At 46.0% G+C, this 22,037-nt stretch overlaps 1 protein-coding gene across 4 annotated transcripts in view; it reads left to right on the top strand.

The window, feature by feature from the left end:
• SORCS1 (sortilin related VPS10 domain containing receptor 1) overlaps nt 1-22,037 on the top strand; it is an 810,676-nt gene that overhangs the window by 671,924 nt on the left and 116,715 nt on the right. For all 4 annotated transcript variants that reach the window (XM_069754250.1, XM_069754247.1, XM_069754248.1 and 1 more), the window contains exons 17-18: nt 5,402-5,515; nt 8,217-8,388. In XM_069754250.1, coding sequence (XP_069610351.1) covers nt 5,402-5,515; nt 8,217-8,388 — 286 coding nt within the window. The remainder of the gene's footprint in view (nt 1-5,401; nt 5,516-8,216; nt 8,389-22,037) is intronic.

The raw sequence follows: 22,037 nt of genomic DNA, 5'->3' as shown, positions 1-22,037 counted from the left end.
TGAATTAGGTTCATCATAAAGCAACCCGAGCACCAGAAAAAACGCATCAATATCACATAATGCAGGATCTCCTGGCGCAAGGGAAAATGCCCAGTCTTGAGGGTCGCCACGTAATAAAGAAATAATGATCTTTACTTGTTGAACTGGGTCACCAGAGGAACGGGGTTTCAAAGCCAGAAATAGTTTACAATTATTTTTGAAATTCAGAAACTTAGCTCTATTTCCAGAAAATAACTCAGGAATAGGAATTTTAGGTTCTAACATAGGATTCTGAACCACTAAATCTTGAATGTTCTGAACACTTATAGCGAGATTATCCATCAAAGAGGACAGACCTTGAATGTCCATGTCTACACCTGTGTTCTGAACCACCCTGATGTAAATGGGGAAAAAAAGACAAAACACAGTGCAAAGAAAAAAAAATGGTCTCAGAACTTCTCTTTTCCCTCTATTGAGAAGCATTAGTATTTTGGGCCTCCAGTACTGCTATGAACAGGTGATTCAGAACCACAATGGACCTAGTGGTTAAGAGCACACAAAGTGACCTGATAGTTACTAACATAGGACGAGCTCTGAGACGTGGGAACTCTGCTTACCGCAATCCCTAATCCTATCATACCACACTAGAGGTAGCCGTGGATTGCGCCTAACGCTCCCTATGCAACTCGGCACAGCCTGAGAAACTAACTAGCCCTGAAGATAGAAAAATAAGCCTACCTTGCCTCAGAGAAATTCCTCAAAGGAAAAGGCAGCCCCCCACATATAATGACTGTGAGTTAAGATGAAAATACAAACACAGAGATGAAATAGATTTTAGCAAAGTGAGGCCCGACTTACTGAACAGACCGAGGATAGGAAAGATAGCTTTGCGGTCAACACAAAAACCTACAAACAACCACGCAGTGGGGCAAAAAGACCCTCCGCACCGACTAACGGTACGGAGGTGCTCCCTCTGCGTCTCAGAGCTTCCAGCAAGCAAGAAAAACCAATAAAGCAAGCTGGACAGAAAATATAGCAAACAAAAGTAACACAAGCAAAACTTAGCTTATGCAGGGCAGACAGGCCACAAGAACGATCCAGGAGAAAGCAAGACCAATACTGGAACATTGACTGGAGGCCAGGAACAAAGAACTAGGTGGAGTTAAATAGAGCAGCATCTAACGACTTAACCTCATCACCTGAGGAAGGAAACTCAGAAGCCGCAGTAGCACTCACATCCACCAGAGGAAGCTCATAGACAGAACCAGCCGAAGTACCACTCATGACCACAGGAGGGAGCTTGACTACAGAATTCAAAACAGGGATCGGAAGTAAAGGAGATGGGAAATGGAGAAAGAAAGCCATTATTAGTAGATAATAGTTGGGGAAGAATAATAGCCGGATGAGCGGAGTGTAGCTCACAGGTCGGGGGTAATGGAGTGCAAGCAAAATGGGCTTTGGAACAGTCATGGAGTTATCCGGGGAAGTTGGGTCCCAAAGCATTAGGTTAATATTTTGTATCAAGTCAGTGTGTAACCTGAAGCTCATGGGCCCTAATGTCATGTCTCACCCAGCGCCCCCAGTAATCATAGGTCTTAAAAGTATTGGGGTTTCCATATGGACCAATGAGATCTTTAAAGCCCCCATTAGGTTCCAGGGTGCGACAGCAAGCCCTGCACCCACTATACTTACATCCTGCATAAAGGTACGAGTATATAGTTCTACAATATTTAGTTACTCAGCTGTTTCCACCATCTTTTACTGTCAGTGAATAAAAAATGCAGAAACTCTCTATATCATACGGTTTTCTAATGGGGGCACCTGGTTCTTACCTCTTGTTTGATCCAGTTACCCCATGTGAGAGCCTGATGAAGGGTCATTCATACGAAACGTTGACTAACTCCGAACTATGGTTTATGACATCATTTTTGTTTGCAGCGTTTATATTTGCATTTAGAATATTACTAAGGCTCAATAAAGTCCTACTAACCATCCTGTACTGGAGTGCTAGTCCTTCTCTCTATACATGTGGACGATATTGGAGGAGCAAGTGGTCGGCTCCTGAGGAAACACACATATACCGTACATACATGCATATGCACACAAATACACACACACACACATGCACACACACGCATACAATACAGAACACACACACATGCACACATACACACACATACATACACACACATATACCGTACATACATGCACATGCACACAAATACACACACATACATACACACACAAATACACATGCACACACACATGCACACACACGCATACATACAGAACACACACATGCACACATACACACACATACATACACACACATATACCGTACATACATGCGTGTACACACAAATACGCACACATACATACACACACAAATACACATGCACACACACATACACACACACATGCAGACACATCCATACACACACATACAGACATACAGACACACACATGCACACACACGCATACATACAGAACACACACAGATACACACACATACACACACACTTGCAGACACACATCCATACACACATACAGACGCACACACACATGCACACACACGCATACATACAGAACACATACACACACATACATACACACACAAATATACCGTACATACATGCATGTACACACAAATACGCACACATACATACACACACAAATACACACACACATACACACACATGCAGACACATCGATACACACACATACAGACATACAGACACACACACATGCACACACACACATACATACAGAACACACGCACATATACACACACACTTGCAGACACACATCCATAGACACATACAGACAGACATACAGACACACACACATGCACACACACGCATACATACAGAACACACACACATGCAGACACACATCCATACACACACATACAGACATACAGACACACACACACATGCACACACACGCATACATACAGAACACACACACATGCACACATACATACACACATGCAGACACACATTCATTCACACACATACAGACACACACACATGCACACACGCGCATACATACAGAACACACACATGCACACATACATACACACATGCAGACACACATTCATACACACACATACACACACACACATGCACACACGCACATACATACAGAACACACACACATGCACACATACACACACATCCCACTTTATGGGATTAAAGGTGCCTGAAATGTTGCACACCACAGTGAACACAGCAGCTGCTCCTGCACGAGTCTCTTGATTGTTACAATGTCTGAGCTCACAGAGCATTGTCTACACTGGATACAATGGTGTCCACTTCTCAGCAGAGAGCAGAGCCAGATTACTGCCAGAATACTAATATCTTACACTTTGTTTTTCCATTCATGCTGTTGCGACTTCAGAAATATGATGTTGACATTGGGTACTGTCCAGGAAGAGACTTACTGATTGCAGATACGCTAAGCAGAGCTTATCACAAATGATGAGGAGGAAGACATTGAAACCATCAATATGTGTAACTACCTTGCAGTGTCACAAGAAAAGGTCAAGCAAATCCAGACTTGTACAGAGAAGGATAAAAGTCTCCAGAGTTTAAAGACTGTCATCCTGCAGGGCTGGCCAAAATACAAGCAGCATGCTCCGAGGGAAGTCTCACCATTCTTCCACATAAGAGATGAATTGTCAGTGCAGCAAGGAATCATCTTTAAAGGAGACAGGGCTGTTATACCTGAAGTTCTCAGAAGAGGCATATTGAAGACAGTGCACTCTTCTCACTTAGGCATGGAAGGATGCCTACGTCGTGCACGAGAATCAGTTTATTGGCCAGGAATGAATGACCACATAAAAAATTACATAGCACAATGTGAAATATGTGCATCCTGCAATGATAAGCAACCAAAGGAGACATTGCAACCTCATGAAATTCCACATAGGCCTTGGTCAAAAATAGGAACAGACTTGTTCACATGGAATGACAAAGAATACCTGATTACAGTGGACTATTTCTCTAACTTCTGGGAGGTTGATTTGGTGCAGGACACGAGGGCGAGAACAGTGATTAAAAAACTCAAGGCCCATTTTGCCAGGTATGGCATTCCAGATATCGTTTTCTCTGACAATGCGGCAGTTTACGTCGGAAGAATTCAAAACTTTCAGTAAGAAATGGGAATTTGAACACCAGACGTCTTCTCCAAGATATCCTCAGAGTAATGGGAAAGCAGAGTCAGCAGTAAAAACGGCCAAAAGACTCATGCAGAAAGCAAACCAGGCGGGTGCTGATGTATATCTGTCTATACTGGATCATAGAAACACACCCACCCAAGGCCTAGACAGCAGTCCGGCACAGAGGCTCATGAGTAGGCGTACAAAGACACTAGTACCAACTGCGAGTCATCTGTTAGAGCCAAAGCTGCTGGGAAACATCGAAGCTAAATTACAGAAGAATCAAGCTAGGCAAGCTTTCTATTACAATAAATCTGCAAAGGATCTGCCGGAGCTCCAGAGAAATGACAACATTCGGCTGCAGCCAAGCACCACATTTGACAAACACTGGCAAAAGGCAAAGGTTGTCCAGAATCTGGGACCTCGGTCTTACGAAATTCTAACAGACGACGGAAGAAGACTAAGGAGGAATCGAAGATATTTGAGGAAAACACAAGAAAGAGATGATTCATGGCCTTTTGAACATTATCCAGACACCCAAGACAACGAGGCAGCAAGTACAAGTCAGGCACCAACAGTGACAGCTGACCATCAGGGTGAGGACTCTGGCCAGAGACAGACAATATCAGAAGAACTACCAGATGTACCAGATGTAGAAAGTGACACATCTTATATTACCAGAGCTGGCAGAATTAGCAAAAAGCCGGCGCACCTCAAAGATTATATCTAACTGGACCTACTAGGTTAATTTCTAACTTTGTCATAGTATACATTAGTTTAGTATCTTTTATTGTTCCTCTAGTTAAAAGAGAAAGGATGTAGCAATATGTTATATGTTCATGTGGCCTCTAGGGGTCTCACTACTTTTATGTGTGTTCTATATTCTTTGTTTGGAACTTGTTGGATGTTGTTGTACTCGGAATTCATGTAATGGAGGTTGAGACATGATGTGAATAAAGAGCCTGGAGATACTCACAGAGTGTGATTTATGACAGGATTCATCAAACAGAACAGTTACCATTGGAAAGTTGCAGAACTTTTTCATTTATACAGAGATTAAGCTTCATTGACATGAAACTAGAAAACGGATTAAATTGATGCACATCAATCCAGACTTATCAATTAAAGAGATCACCCTGGGAATGTGCAGTACGAATATCATAAAAATGAAAGAAAATGATTAATATTATAAAATCAATAAAAGTTAAAATTGGCTTATTATTAATCATCATTTTGCCCTAATGATCTCCGCTCTCCCCTTAGTGATTATGGCTACGAGCGACACAGCAACGGTCAGTGCCTGCCTGCGTTTTGGTACAACCCTTCATCCTTGTCCAAAGATTGCAGCCTGGGGCAAAGTTACCTGAACAGCACCGGGTAGGTGACACGCTCCACATACACCTGATCCCAGATATATTCAATGTGTGGGGTATTGTTTCCTTTTTTTTTCTTTTTTTTAAAGTTTATGGATAATTAATTTAGCAGAAATACCTTAACCCTTCAGACTCTGGTGATTGTTATCATTAATGTTTTATATTCATGTAAACCTACCCAGGAGCTCTGTAATCACTGATAACTCTGGTGGTTTCTGTTTTATTGATATTTATAAGTTATTAAATGCCATTTTGGCCAAGTACAGTTGTGCTCAAAAGTTTACATACCCGGCAGAATTTTTGCTTTCTTGGCCTTTTTTCAGAGAAAATAAATGATAACACCAAACCTTTTTCTCCACTCATGATTAGTGGTTGGGTGAAGCCATTTATTGCTAAACTACTGTGTTTTCTCTTCTTAAATCATAATGACAACCAAAATCATCCAAATGACCCTGATCAAAAGTTCACATACCTCACTTCTTAATACCGTGTATTGCCCCCTCTAACATCTATGACAGCTTGAAGTCTTTTGTGGTAGTTGTGGATGAGGTTCTTTATTTTCTCAGATGGTAAACCTGCCCACTCTTTTTGGCAAAAAGCCTCCAGTTCCTGTAAATTCCTGGGCTGTCTAGCATGAACTGCGCGCTTGAGATCTCCCCAGAGTGGCTCAATGATATTGAGGTCAGGAGACTGAGATGGCCACTCCAGAACCTTCACTTTGTTCTGCTGTAGCAAATGACAAGTCGACTTGGCCTTGTGTTTTGGATCATTGTCATGTTGGAACCTCCAAGTACGTCCCATGCGCAACTTCCGCACTGATGATGGAAAATTTGCCTCCAGTATTTGCTGATAACGTGCTGCATTCATCTTTCCTTCAACTTTGACCAAGTTTCCTGTGCCTTTGTAGCTCACACATCCCCAAAATATCAGCGATCTACCTCTGTGCTTTACAGTAGGAATGGTGTTTCTTTCGTCATAGACCTTGCTGACCTCTCTCCAAATGTAACATTTATGGTTGTGGCCAAAAAGTTCAATTTTGGTCTCATCACTCCAAATTACCTTGTACCAGAAGTTTTGAGGCTTGTCTCTGTGCTGTTTTGGTCATTTGTAGGTGAGATACTTTGTAGCAATTGCGCAGTAATGGCTTTCTTCTGGTGATTCGACCATGCAGCCCATTTTTCTTCAAGTGCCTCCTTATTGTGCATCTTAAAACAGCCACACCTCTAGTTTTCAGAGAGTCCTGTGTTTCAGTTGATGTTATTTGTGGGTTTTCCTTCGCATCCCGAACAATTTTCCTGGCCGTTGTGGAGGACATTTTTGTTGTTCTACCTGACAGTGATTTTCTTTTTACAGAGCCCCTGATTTTCCATTTGTTAATCACAGTTTGATCGCTGCTGACTGGCATTATCAATTCCTCGGAAATATTTTTGTATTCCTTTCCTGTTTTATACAGTTCAACTACCTTTTCCTGTAGATCCGTTGACAATTCTTTTGCTTTCCCCATGACTCACAATCCAGAAACGTCAGTGGCTGGATGAAAGATGCACGAGTCTGTCTGGGTCCCAGAAACTCACTCAGCTTTTATGCACACACACTGATTACAAGCAGACAGGTCACAGGTGAGGATGTTACCTTTAGTAGCCATTGAAACCCATGTGTGTCAACTTCTGTGCATGTTACCAGGCCAAAATCACCAGGGAATGTGAACTTTTGACCAGGGTCATTTGGATGTTTTGAGTTGTCATTATGATTTAAAAAGAGAAAACACAGTAGTCTGACAATAAATGGCTTCACCCAACCACTGACCATGAGTGGAGGAAAAGTTTTGGTGTTATTATATTCTCTGAAAAAAAGGCCAAGAGAGCAAAAATTCTGCCGGGGTATGTAAACTTTTGAGCACAACTGTACATATAGGATACAATGCTGATGGACAAGCAATCAATCGGTCGTCAGCTATTTCTTCCAACATCACCACACATATGAACTTTGGGCTCGGTAGAACGTTCATCTAAGGGAATAGTGGGCTCTGACAGCAGCTTATCTCCTAAAGAACAAAATGGCAGGAATGAAAATCCAAACCAAGGGGTCTTCATACACATTAGACTGTCGGCCGACCCCTCTGATATTAGCAGGTACGGCCAGACTTTGTCTAATGTATATGGAGACCTTTAGGTATTTATGACGTATCGTCCTTATCGGATGGGCGCGAGTACACCCTCTGCAATCTCATTGGTCAGCTATTGTATCTCCGGCTGTGTTTAGATGTGCACGGTATAGAATCATTACATTGTGCAGACACGCAGCCCCTATTCTACACGTCATGCAGCTATTTAGGGTGCACATTAGCGTCCTAGAGTAAAAATAAACATTACTGAGGTCTGTGTACTAAGCCCAATGTGTCCAAAATAGTAAATGTAACAACTTTGCAGTAGCTGCTGATTCTGTATCCATGGTAACAGACTACAAACAAACTCTGAGTAGTCGGATTCTGTAGTCAGATTGCAATGTGTCTTAATTTCTCCAGAATTTCTCCAGAAAAATCTCCTCTATAAATAAAAGATTTCTACATGTTTGGGACATTGTAGAGAGTCTTCTTCTCTGCCCAATAGATGGAAATGTATTGTGAGTTTCTTCACGTATCGTTCCGTACGGTATGTTTTCCTCTTGTGTCGTTCTGCATGGAATTTATACATATAATATCTCAGTTATAGAAAGGTTGTGTCCAACAACTGCACGGACGGTGTAAGAGAACAGTACACGGCCAAACCTCAGCAGTGTCCGGGGAAAGCTCCGCACGGTCTCCGAGTCACTACGATGGACGGGAAGCTGACTGCAGAACAAGGACACAATGTCACATTTGTACTGCAGTTGGAGGAGGTATGGATTCACATGTACACTGCTGAGTATACTGCATGTCTCCACCACAACAGCGCCACTCATGTCCGTGTGGCTGTCTCTGGTACTGCGCCTCATACACATCCGTTTTAATATTAGACGAGTCTATGGGGCAAGGTTTGAGCGTAGTGCCCCTTTAATTGGGATTCATGGAGGTAGAGATTTTATTCTGCAGCTGATTTCCCAGGATGCTTTGCATTTTTCGCAGCGTTCTACTGATTACAGTTTAATAATGCCAGGGTCCCTGCAATTATTAACCATTACCGGCCGATGACGGAGAGTTCATTTACAGCAGTTTATCATCGTGGTCATCGGCAATATAAAAATGGATGGATCCAGAATTGCATGAGACAAGTGAAATAAGGCGCTGAGCGTGGCGGTCCGTGCTGTGCCGAGAGGGGGCTTCATGGTCCTCACAGCTGTTATTTATGCCGCCAGACTCACTAATCAATGACCAATTACTGTACCGAGAAATAGTAGTCTGAGATATCCAATTATCTGGCGGAGGGAATGAAGATTAATGGGAATACAGAAACAGATTAATATTTGTGTAAGGAGCGCTGAGTCCGCAGAGTCCAAAAGAGAAAATTAAGACACATAAGGTGGAAATATGCAGGCCAGCTGCAGATTCGGTTGCTGTATACATTATCAGAAAGATCTCTTAGACCTGACGGGGCAGATGTACTTACTGTAAAAATCCATGTCAGAATGGCTGAATATTCCTGATATTAGAGGGCATCTGCCAGCAGGTTTTTTCTATAATGCCACCATGATGTGGGAGCTGAGACTCTGATCCCAGCATGGTTTTGCTTACTGGGTTATTTGTTGCAGCTTCAATAAAATCAGTGTTTTATCAGCAGGAGATTATCACTCCAGGACTAGGTATCACGTGCCTCATAGTGAACTGCTTTGTATAATTCTCCAGTCCCTCCCACAACAACTGCAGCTTTCTGCCTATACACAGTGTACAATGAAAGCTGCCAATCAGGGGTATGGACAGGGTTATACACAGCTCAGCATTCAGAGAGCTGAAAATAAAACTGGAATCAAAACTACAGCAAGCAGCCCAGTAAGTTACACATTGCTGGAATCAGTGTCTCCGCCCCTACATCATGCTTCTGTTAAACTATATATTAAAAATCTGCTGACATATTCCCTTTAAACAGTGACACTTGGGGTAATGGATGATGACACTGATACTTGGGGTACAGAGTAATGACACTGATACTCGGGGTACAGGATAATGATACTGACACTCGGGGTACAGAGTAATGACACTGATACTCGGGGTACAGGATAATGACACTGACACTCGGGATACAGGATAATGACACTGACACTCGGGGTACAGGATAATGACACTGACACTCGGGATACAGGATAATGACGCTAACACTCGGGGTACAGGATAATGACACTGACACTCGGGGTACAGGAAAATGACACTGACACTCGGGGTACAGGATAATGACACTGACACTCGGGGTACAGGATAATGACACTGACACTGGGGTACAGGATAATGACACTGACACTGGGGGTACAGGATAATGACACTGACACTCGGGGTACAGGAAAATGACACTGACACTCGGGGTACAGGATAATGACACTGACACTCGGGGTACAGGATAATGACACTGACACTCGGGATACAGGATAATGACACTGACACTCGGGGTACAGGATAATGACACTGACACTCGGGATACAGGATAATGACGCTAACACTCGGGGTACAGGATAATGACACTGACACTCGGGGTACAGGATAATGACACTGACACTCGGGGTACAGGATAATGACACTGACACTCGGAGTACAGGATAATGACACTGACACTCGGGATACAGGATAATGACGCTGACACTCGGGGTACAGGATAATGACACTGACACTCGGGGTACAGGATAATGACACTGACACTCGGGGTACAGGATAATGACACTGACACTCGGGGTACAGGATAAAGACACTGACACTGGGGGTACAGGATAATGACACTGACACTGGGGGTACAGGATAATGACACTGACACTGGGGGTACAGGATAATGACACTGACACTCGGGGTACAGGATAATGACACTGACACTCGGGGTACAGGATAATGACGCTGACACTCGGGGTACAGGATAATGACACACACTGGGGGTACAGGATAATGACACTGACACTCGGGGTACAGGATAATGACACTGACACTCGGGGTACAGGATAATGACGCTGACACTCGGGGTACAGGATAATGACACTGACACTCGGGGTACAGGATAATGACACTGACACTCGGGGTACAGGATAATGACACTGACACTCGGGGTACAGGATAATGACACTGACACTCGGGGTACAGGATAATGACACTGACACTGGGGGTACAGGATAATGACACTGACACTGGGGGTACAGGATAATGACACTGACACTCGGGGTACAGGATAATGACACTGACACTCGGGGTACAGGATAATGACACTGACACTCGGGGTACAGGATAATGACGCTGACACTCGGGGTACAGGATAATGACACACACTCGGGGTACAGGATAATGACACCGACACTGGGGGTACAGGATAATGACGCTGACACTCGGGGTACAGGATAATGACACACACTCGGGGTACAGGATAATGACACTGACACTCGGGGTACAGGATAATGACACACACTGGGGGTACAGGATAATGACACACACTCGGGGTACAGGATAATGACACCGACACTGGGGGTACAGGATAATGACACTGACACTCGGGGTACAGGATAATGACACTGACACTCGGGGTACAGGATAATGACACTGACACTCGGGGTACAGGATAATGACGCTGACACTCGGGGTACAGGATAATGACACACACTGGGGGTACAGGATAATGACACTGACACTCGGGGTACAGGATAATGACACTGACACTCGGGGTACAGGATAATGACGCTGACACTCGGGGTACAGGATAATGACACTGACACTCGGGGTACAGGATAATGACACTGACACTCGGGGTACAGGATAATGACACTGACACTCGGGGTACAGGATAATGACACTGACACTCGGGGTACAGGATAATGACACTGACACTGGGGGTACAGGATAATGACACTGACACTGGGGGTACAGGATAATGACACTGACACTCGGGGTACAGGATAATGACACTGACACTCGGGGTACAGGATAATGACACTGACACTCGGGGTACAGGATAATGACGCTGACACTCGGGGTACAGGATAATGACACACACTCGGGGTACAGGATAATGACACCGACACTGGGGGTACAGGATAATGACGCTGACACTCGGGGTACAGGATAATGACACACACTCGGGGTACAGGATAATGACACTGACACTCGGGGTACAGGATAATGACACACACTGGGGGTACAGGATAATGACACACACTCGGGGTACAGGATAATGACACCGACACTGGGGGTACAGGATAATGACACTGACACTCGGGGTACAGGATAATGACGCTGACACTCGGGGTACAGGATAATGACACACACTGGGGGTACAGGATAATGACACTGACACTGGGGGTACAGGATAATGACACTGACACTCGGGGTACAGGATAATGACACTGACACTCGGGGTACAGGATAATGACACTGACACTCGGGGTACAGGATAATGACACTGACACTCGGGGTACAGGATAATGACACTGACACTCGGGGTACAGGATAATGACACTGACACTGGGGGTACAGGATAATGACACCGACACTCGGGGTACAGGATAATGACGCTGACACTCGGGGTACAGGATAATGACGCTGACACTCGGGGTACAGGATAATGACACACACTCGGGGTACAGGATAATGACACCGACACTGGGGGTACAGGATAATGACGCTGACACTCGGGGTACAGGATAATGACACACACTCGGGGTACAGGATAATGACACTGACACTCGGGGTACAGGATAATGACACACACTGGGGGTACAGGATAATGACACACACTCGGGGTACAGGATAATGACACCGACACTGGGGGTACAGGATAATGACACTGACACTCGGGGTACAGGATAATGACGCTGACACTCGGGGTACAGGATAATGACACACACTGGGGGTACAGGATAATGACACTGACACTGGGGGTACAGGATAATGACACTGACACTCGGGGTACAGGATAATGACACTGACACTCGGGGTACAGGATAATGACACACACTCGGGGTACAGGATAATGACACCGACACTGGGGGTACAGGATAATGACGCTGACACTCGGGGTACAGGATAATGACACACACTCGGGGTACAGGATAATGACACTGACACTCGGGGTACAGGATAATGACACACACTGGGGGTACAGGATAATGACACACACTCGGGGTACAGGATAATGACACCGACACTGGGGGTACAGGATAATGACACTGACACTCGGGGTACAGGATAATGACGCTGACACTCGGGGTACAGGATAATGACACACACTGGGGGTACAGGATAATGACACTGACACTGGGGGTACAGGATAATGACACTGACACTCGGGGTACAGGATAATGACACTGACACTCGGGGTACAGGATAATGACACTGACACTCGGGGTACAGGATAATGACACTGACACTCGGGGTACAGGATAATGACACTGACACTGGGGGTACAGGATAATGACACACACTCGGGGTACAGGATAATGACACCGACACTCGGGGTACAGGATAATGACGCTGACACTCGGGGTACAGGATAATGACGCTGACACTCGGGGTACAGGATAATGACACTGACACTCGGGGTACAGGATAATGACACTGACACTCGGGGTACAGGATAATGACACTGACACTGGGGGTACAGGATAATGACACAGACACTCGGGGTACAGGATAATGACACTGACACTCGGGGTACAGGATAATGACACTGACACTCGGGGTACAGGATAATGACACTGACACTCGGAGTACAGGATAATGACACTGACACTCGGGGTACAGGATAATGACACAGACACTCGGGGTACAGGATAATGACACTGACACTGGGGGTACAGGATAATGACAGTGACACTCGGGGTACAGGATAATGACACTGACACTCGGGGTACAGGATAATGACACAGACACTCGGGGTACAGGATAATGACACTGACACTCGGGGTACAGGATAATGACAGTGACACTCGGGGTACAGGATAATGACACTGACACTCGGGGTACAGGATAATGACACTGACACTCGGAGTACAGGATAATGACACTGACACTCGGGGTACAGGATAATGACACTGACACTCGGGGTACAGGATAATGGCACTGACACTCGGGGTACAGGATAATGACACTGACACTGGGGGTACAGGATAATGACACTGATACTAGGGGTACAGGATAATGACACTGACACTGGGGGTACAGGATAATGACACCGATACTAGGGGTACAGGATAATGACACCGACACTCGGGGTACAGGATAATGACACTGACACTCGGAGTACAGGATAATGACACTGACACTCGGGGTACAGGATAATGACACTGACACTCGGGGTACAGGATAATGGCACTGACACTCGGGGTACAGGATAATGACACTGACACTGGGGGTACAGGATAATGACACCGATACTAGGGGTACAGGATAATGACACTGACACTGGGGGTACAGGATAATGACACCGATACTAGGGGTACAGGATAATGACACTGACACTGGGGGTACAGGATAATGACACTGACACTCGGGGTACAGGATAATGACACTGACACTCGGAGTACAGGATAATGACACTGACACTCGGGGTACAGGATAATGACACTGACACTGGGGGTACAGGGTAATGACACTGACACTCAGGGTGCAGGATAATGACACTGACACTCGGGGTACAGGATAATGACACTGACACTGGGGGTATAGGATAATGACACTGACACTGGGGGTACAGGATAATGACACTGACACTTGGGGTACAGGATAATGACACTGACACTCGGGGTACAGGGTGATGACACCGACACTCGGGGTACAGGATAATGACACTGACACTGGGGTACAGGATAATGACACTGACACTCGGGGTACAGGATATTGACACTGACTCTCGGGGTACAGGATAATGACACTGACACTCGGGGTACAGGATAATGACACTGACATTCGGGGTACATGATAATGACACTGACACTCGGGGTACAGGGTGATGACACTGACACTGGGGTACAGGATAATGACACTGACACTCGGGGTACAGGGTGATGACACTGACACTGGGGTACAGGATAATGACACTGACACTCGGGGTACAGGATAATGACACTGACACTCGGGGTACAGGGTGATGACACTGAAACTGGGGTACAGGATAATGACACTGACACTCGGGGTACAGGATAATGACACTGACATTAGGGGTACAGGATAATGACACTGACACTCGGGGTACAGGATAATGACACTGACACTCGGGGTACAGGATAATGACACTGACACTCGGGGTACAGGATAATGACACTGACATTAGGGGTACAGGATAATGACACTGACACTCGGGGTACAGGATAATGACACTGACACTCGGGGTGCAGGATAACGACACTGACACTCGGGGTACAGGATAACGACACTGACACTCGGGGTGCAGGATAACGACACTGACACTCGGGGTACAGGATAACGACACTGACACTCGGGGTGCAGGATAATGACACTGACACTCGGGGTGCAGGATAATGACACTGACACTCGGGGTACAGGATACTGACACTGACACTCGGGATACAGGATAATGACGCTGACACTCGGGGTACAGGATAATGACGCTGACTGTTGTGAATTCTGTGGCAGAGCTCCCTCCTGTGGTCACAAGTGGTACTTCGGCTGATTCTCTCTGTGAGCTTCCGTTGGTGGAGGAAAGTGGTACTGCGGCTTCTGAGTTTCCTTCCTCAGGTGATGTGGGGAAGTCGTTAGGTGCTGCTCTATTTAACTCCACCTAGTGCTTTGATCCTGGCCTCCAGTCAATGTTCTAGTATTGGACCTGTTTCCTCCTGGATCGTTCCTGTGGCCTGCTGCTCTGCATAGCTAAGTTCCACTTTGCTATTTTGTTTGCTGTTTTTTTCTGTCCAGCTTGTATATTTGTTTCTACCTGCTTGCTGGAAGCTCTGGGACGCAGAGGGTGTACCTCCGTGCCGTTAGTTCGGTACGGAGGGTCTTTTTGCCCCTTTGCGTGGTTTTTGTAGGGTTTTGTGTTGACCGCAAAGTTATCTTTCCTATCCTCGCTCTGTTCAGAAAGTCGGGCCTCACTTTGCTAAATCTATTTCATCTCTACGTTTGTCTTTTCATCTTAACTCACAGTCATTATATGTGGGGGCTGCCTTTTCCTTTGGGGTATTTCTCTGAGGCAAGGTAGGCTTATTTTCTATCTTCAGGCTAGCTAGTTTCTCAGGCTGTGCCGAGTTGCATAGGGAGCGTTAGGCGCAATCCACGGCTGCCTCTAGTGTGGTTGGAGAGGATTAGGGATTGCGGTCAGCAGAGTTCCCACGTCTCAGAGCTCGTTCTTTATTTTTGGGTTATTGTCAGGTCACTGTATGTGCGCTGACCTCTATGTCCATTGTGGTACTGAATTACCTTTCATTACAGTACTGGAGGCCCAAAGTACTAATGATTCTCAATAGAGGGAAAAAAGAAGTTCTGAGACCATTTTTTTTTCTCTGCACTGTGTTTTTCCTTTTTTTTCCCCTAGACATAGGTGGTTCAGGACACAGGTGTAGTAATGGACATTAAAGGTCTGTCTTCATGTGTGGATCAGCTCACGGCAAGAGTACAAAGTATTCAAGACTTTGTGGTTCAGAATTCTATGTTAGAACCGAGAATTCCTATTCCTGATTTGTTTTTTGGAGATAGAACTAAATTTCTGAGTTTCAAAAATAATTGTAAACTATTTCTGGCTTTGAAACCTCGCTCCTCTGGTGACCCAGTTCAACAAGTTAGGATCGTTATTTCTTTTTTACGTGGCGACCCTCAGGACTGGGCATTTTCTCTTGCATCAGGAGATCCTGCATTAAGTAATATCGATGCGTTTTTCCTGGCGCTCGGATTGCTGTACGATGAGCCTAGTTCTGTGGATCAGGCAGAGAAGAATTTGCTGGCTCTGTGTCAGGGTCAGGATGAAATAGAGGTATATTTTCAGAAATTTAGAAAGTGGTCCGTACTCACTCAGTGGAATGAAGGTGCGCTCGCAGCTATTTTCAGAAGAGGTCTCTCTGAAGCCCTTAAGGATGTCATGGTGGGATTTCCTATGCCTGCTGGTCTGAATGAGTCTATGTCTTTGACCATTCAGATCGGTCGACGCTTGCGCGAGCGTAAATCTGTGCACCATTTGGCGGTATTACCTGAGCTTAAACCTGAGCCTATGCAGTGCGATAGGACTTTGACCAGAGTTGAACGGCAAGAACACAGACGTCTGTATGGGCTGTGTTTCTACTGTGGTGATTCCACTCATGCTATCTCCGATTGTCCTAAGCGCACTAAGCGGTTCGCTAGGTCTGCCACCATTGGTACGGTACAGTCAAAATTTCTTCTGTCCGTTACCTTGATCTGCTCTTTGTCATCGTATTCTGTCATGGCATTTGTGGACTCAGGCGCTGCTCTGAATTTGATGGACTTGGAGTATGCTAGGCGTTGTGGGTTTTTCTTGGAGCCCTTGCAGTGTCCTATTCCATTGAGAGGAATTGATGCTACGCCTTTGGCCAAGAATAAGCCTCAGTACTGGACCCAGCTGACCATGTGCATGGCTCCTGCACATCAGGAGGTTATTCGCTTTCTGGTGTTGCATAATCTGCATGATGTGGTCGTGTTGGGGTTGCCATGGCTACAAACCCATAATCCAGTATTGGATTGGAATTCCATGTCGGTATCCAGCTGGGGTTGTCAGGGGTACATGGTGATGTCCCATTTCTGACTATTTCGTCATCCACCCCTTCTGAGGTTCCTGAGTTCTTGTCTGATTACCGGGATGTATTTGATGAGCCCAAGTCCGATACCCTACCTCTGCATAGGGATTGTGATTGTGCTATCGATTTGATTCCTGGTAGTAAATTCCCAAAAGGTCGACTGTTTAATTTATCCGTGCCTGAGCACGCCGCTATGCGGAGTTACGTGAAGGAGTCTTTGGAGAAGGGGCATATTCGCCCGTCATCGTCGCCATTAGGAGCAGGGTTCTTTTTTGTAGCCAAGAAGGATGGTTCACTGAGACCTTGTATAGATTACCGCCTTCTAAATAAGATCACGGTTAAATTTCAGTACCCCTTTCCATTGTTATCTGATTTGTTTGCTCGGATTAAGGGGGCTAGTTGGTTCACCAAGATAGATCTTCGTGGTGCGTATAATCTTGTGCGTATTAAGCGAGGCGATGAGTGGAAAACTGCATTTAATACGCCCGAGGGCCATTTTGAGTATCTAGTAATGCCATTCGGACTTGCCAATGCTCCATCAGTGTTTCAGTCCTTTATGCATGACATCTTCCGAGAGTACCTGGATAAATTCCTGATTGTGTACTTGGATGACATTTTGATCTTCTCGGATTATTGGGAGTCTCATGTGAAGCAGGTCAGAATGGTGTTCCAGGTCCTGCGTGCTAATTCTTTGTTTGTGAAGGGATCAAAGTGTCTCTTTGGTGTTCAGAAGGTTTCATTTTTGGGGTTCATCTTTTCCCCTTCTACTATCGAGATGGACCCTGTTAAGGTCCAAGCCATCCATAATTGGACTCAGCCGACATCTCTGAAAAGTCTGCAAAAGTTCCTGGGCTTTGCTAATTTTTATCGTCGCTTCATCTGCAATTTTTCTAGTATTGCTAAACCATTGACCGATTTGACCAAGAAAGGTGCTGATGTGGTCAATTGGTCTTCTGCTGCTGTGGAAGCTTTTCAAGAGTTGAAGCGTCGTTTTTCTTCTGCCCCTGTGTTGTATCAACCAGATGTTTCGCTTCCGTTCCAGGTCGAGGTTGATGCTTCTGAGATTGGAGCAGGGGCTGTTTTGTCGCAGAGAAGTTCTGATTGCTCGGTGATGAAACCATGCGTCTTCTTTTCCAGGAAGTTTTCGCCTGCTGAGCGAAATTATGATGTGGGCAATCTAGAGTTTCTGGCCATGAAGTGGGCATTCAAGGAGTGGCGTCATTGGCTTGAAGGAGCTAAGCATCGCGTGGTGGTCTTGACTGATCATAAGAACTTGACTTATCTCGAGTCTGCTAAGCGGTTGAATCCTAGACAAGCTCGTTGGTCGTTGTTTTTTGCCCGTTTTGACTTTGTGATTTCATACCGTCCGGGTTCTAAAAATGTGAAGGCGGATGCTCTGTCTAGGAGTTTTGTGCCCGATTCTCCGGGTGTATCTGAGCCGGCGGGTATCCTCAAAGAGGGAGTAATTGTGTCTGCCATCTCCCCTGATTTGCGGCGGGTGCTGCAGAAATTTCAGGCTAATAAACCTGATCGTTGCCCAGCGGAGAAACTGTTTGTCCCTGATAAATGGACGAGTAGAGTTATCTCTGAGGTTCATTGTTCGGTGTTGGCTGGTCATCCTGGAATCTTTGGTACCAGAGAGTTAGTGGCTAGATCCTTTTGGTGGCCATCTCCGTCGCGGGATGTGCGTACTTTTGTGCAGTCCTGTGGGATTTGTGCTCGGGCTAAGCCCTGCTGTTCTCGTGCCAGTGGGTTCCTTTTGCCCTTGCCGGTCCCGAAGAGGCCTTGGACACATATCTCTATGGATTTTATTTCAGATCTTCCCGTCTCTCAAAAGATGTCAGTCATTTGGGTGGTCTGTGATCGCTTCTCTAAGATGGTCCATTTGGTACCCTTGTCTAAATTGCCTTCTTCCTCTGATTTGGTGCCATTGTTTTTCCAGCATGTGGTTCGTTTACATGGCATTCCAGAGAATATCGTTTCTGACAGAGGTTCCCAGTTTGTTTCGAGGTTTTGGCGAGCCTTTTGTGGTAGGATGGGCATTGACTTGTCTTTTTCCTCGGCTTTCCATCTTCAGACTAATGGCCAGACCGAACGAACCAATCAGACCTTGGAAACATATCTGAGATGCTTTGTTTCTGCTGATCAGGATGACTGGGTGTCCTTTTTGCCTTTGGCTGAGTTCGCCCTTAATAATCGGGCCAGCTCGGCTACCTTGGTTTCGCCGTTTTTCTGCAATTCTGGGTTCCATCCTCGTTTCTCTTCAGGACAGGTTGAGTCTTCGGACTGTCCTGGTCTGGATACTGTGGTGGACAGGTTGCAGCAGATTTGGACTCATGTAGTGGACAATTTGACTTTGTCCCAGGAGAAGGCTCAACGTTTCGCTAATCGCAGACGCTGTGTGGGTCCCCGACTTCGGGTTGGGGACTTGGTTTGGTTATCTTCTCGTCATATTCCTATGAAGGTTTCCTCTCCTAAGTTTAAACCTCGTTTTATTCGTCCGTATACGATTTCTGAGGTTCTTAATCCTGTGTCTTTTCGTCTGACCCTTCCAGATTCTTTTTCCATACATAACGTATTCCATAGGTCATTGTTGCGGAGATACGTGGCACCTATGGTTCCATCTGTTGATCCTCCTGCCCCGGTTTTGGTGGAGGGGGAGTTGGAGTATATTGTGGAGAAGATTTTGGATTCTCGTGTTTCAAGGCGGAAACTCCAGTATCTGGTTAAGTGGAAGGGTTATGCTCAGGAAGATAATTCCTGGGTCTTTGCCTCTGATGTCCATGCTCCCGATCTTGTTCGTGCCTTTCATATGGCTCATCCTGGTCGTCATGGGAGCTCTGGTGAGGGTTCGGTGACCCCTCCTCAAGGGGGGGGTACTGTTGTGAATTCTGTGGCAGAGCTCCCTCCTGTGGTCACAAGTGGTACTTCGGCTGATTCTCTCTGTGAGCTTCCGTTGGTGGAGGAAAGTGGTACTGCGGCTTCTGAGTTTCCTTCCTCAGGTGATGTGGGGAAGTCGTTAGGTGCTGCTCTATTTAACTCCACCTAGTGCTTTGATCCTGGCCTCCAGTCAATGTTCTAGTATTGGACCTGTTTCCTCCTGGATCGTTCCTGTGGCCTGCTGCTCTGCGTAGCTAAGTTCCACTTTGCTATTTTGTTTGCTGTTTTTTTCTGTCCAGCTTGTATATTTGTTTCTACCTGCTTGCTGGAAGCTCTGGGACGCAGAGGGTGTACCTCCGTGCCGTTAGTTCGGTACGGAGGGTCTTTTTGCCCCTTTGCGTGGTTTTTGTAGGGTTTTGTGTTGACCGCAAAGTTATCTTTCCTATCCTCGCTCTGTTCAGAAAGTCGGGCCTCACTTTGCTAAATCTATTTCATCTCTACGTTTGTCTTTTCATCTTAACTCCCAGTCATTATATGTGGGGGGCTGCCTTTTCCTTTGGGGTATTTCTCTGAGGCAAGGTAGGCTATTTTTCTATCTTCAGGTTAGCTAGTTTCTCAGGCTGTGCCGAGTTGCATAAGGAGCGTTAGGCGCAATCCACGGCTGCCTCTAGTGTGGTTGGAGAGGATTAGGGATTGCGGTCAACAGAGTTCCCACGTCTCAGAGCTCGTTCTTTATTTTTGGGTTATTGTCAGGTCACTGTATGTGCGCTGACCTCTATGTCCATTGTGGTACTGAATTACCTTTCATCATAACAGCTGACACTCGGGGTACAGGATAATGACACTGACACTGGGGGTACAGGATAATGACACTGACACTCGGGGTACAGGATAATGACACTGACACTGGGGGTACAGGATAATGACACTGACACTGGGGGTACGGGATAATGACACTGACACTCGGGGTAAAGGATAATGACACTGACACTCGGGGTACAGGATAATGACGCTGACACTGGGGGTACAGGATAATGACACTGACACTCGGGGTACAGGATAATGACACTGACACTCGGGGTACAGGATAATGACACTGACGGTACAGGATAATGACACTGACACTCGGGGTACAGGATAATGACACTGACACTCGGGGTACAGGATAATGGCACTGACCCTGGGGGTACAGGATAATGACACTGACGGTACAGGATAATGACACTGACACTCGGGGTACAGGATAATTACACTGACACTCGGGGTACAGGATAATGGCACTGACCCTGGGGGTACAGGATAATGACACTGACGGTACAGGATAATGACACTGACACTCGGGGTACAGGATAATGACACTGACACTCGGGGTACAGGATAATGGCACTGACCCTGGGGGTACAGGATAATGACACTGACGGTACAGGATAATGACACTGACACTCGGGGTACAGGATAATGACACTGACACTCGGGGTACAGGATAATGGCACTGACCCTGGGGGTACAGGATAATGACACTGACGGTACAGGATAATGACACTGACACTCGGGGTACAGGATAATGACACTGACACTCGGGGTACAGGATAATGACACTGACCCTGGGGGTACAGGATAATGACACTGACGGTACAGGATAATGACACTGACACTCGGGGTACAGGATAATGACACTGACACTCGGGGTACAGGATAATGACACTGACACTCGGGGTACAGGATAATGACACTGACACTCGGGGTACAGGATAATGACACTCGGGGTACAGGATAATGACACTGACACTCGG

This window comes from Ranitomeya imitator, chromosome 2 (genome assembly GCF_032444005.1).
Source record: "Ranitomeya imitator isolate aRanImi1 chromosome 2, aRanImi1.pri, whole genome shotgun sequence".
Taxonomy (NCBI): domain Eukaryota; kingdom Metazoa; phylum Chordata; class Amphibia; order Anura; family Dendrobatidae; genus Ranitomeya; species Ranitomeya imitator.
This window is presented reverse-complemented; position numbering and strand designations above follow the sequence as displayed.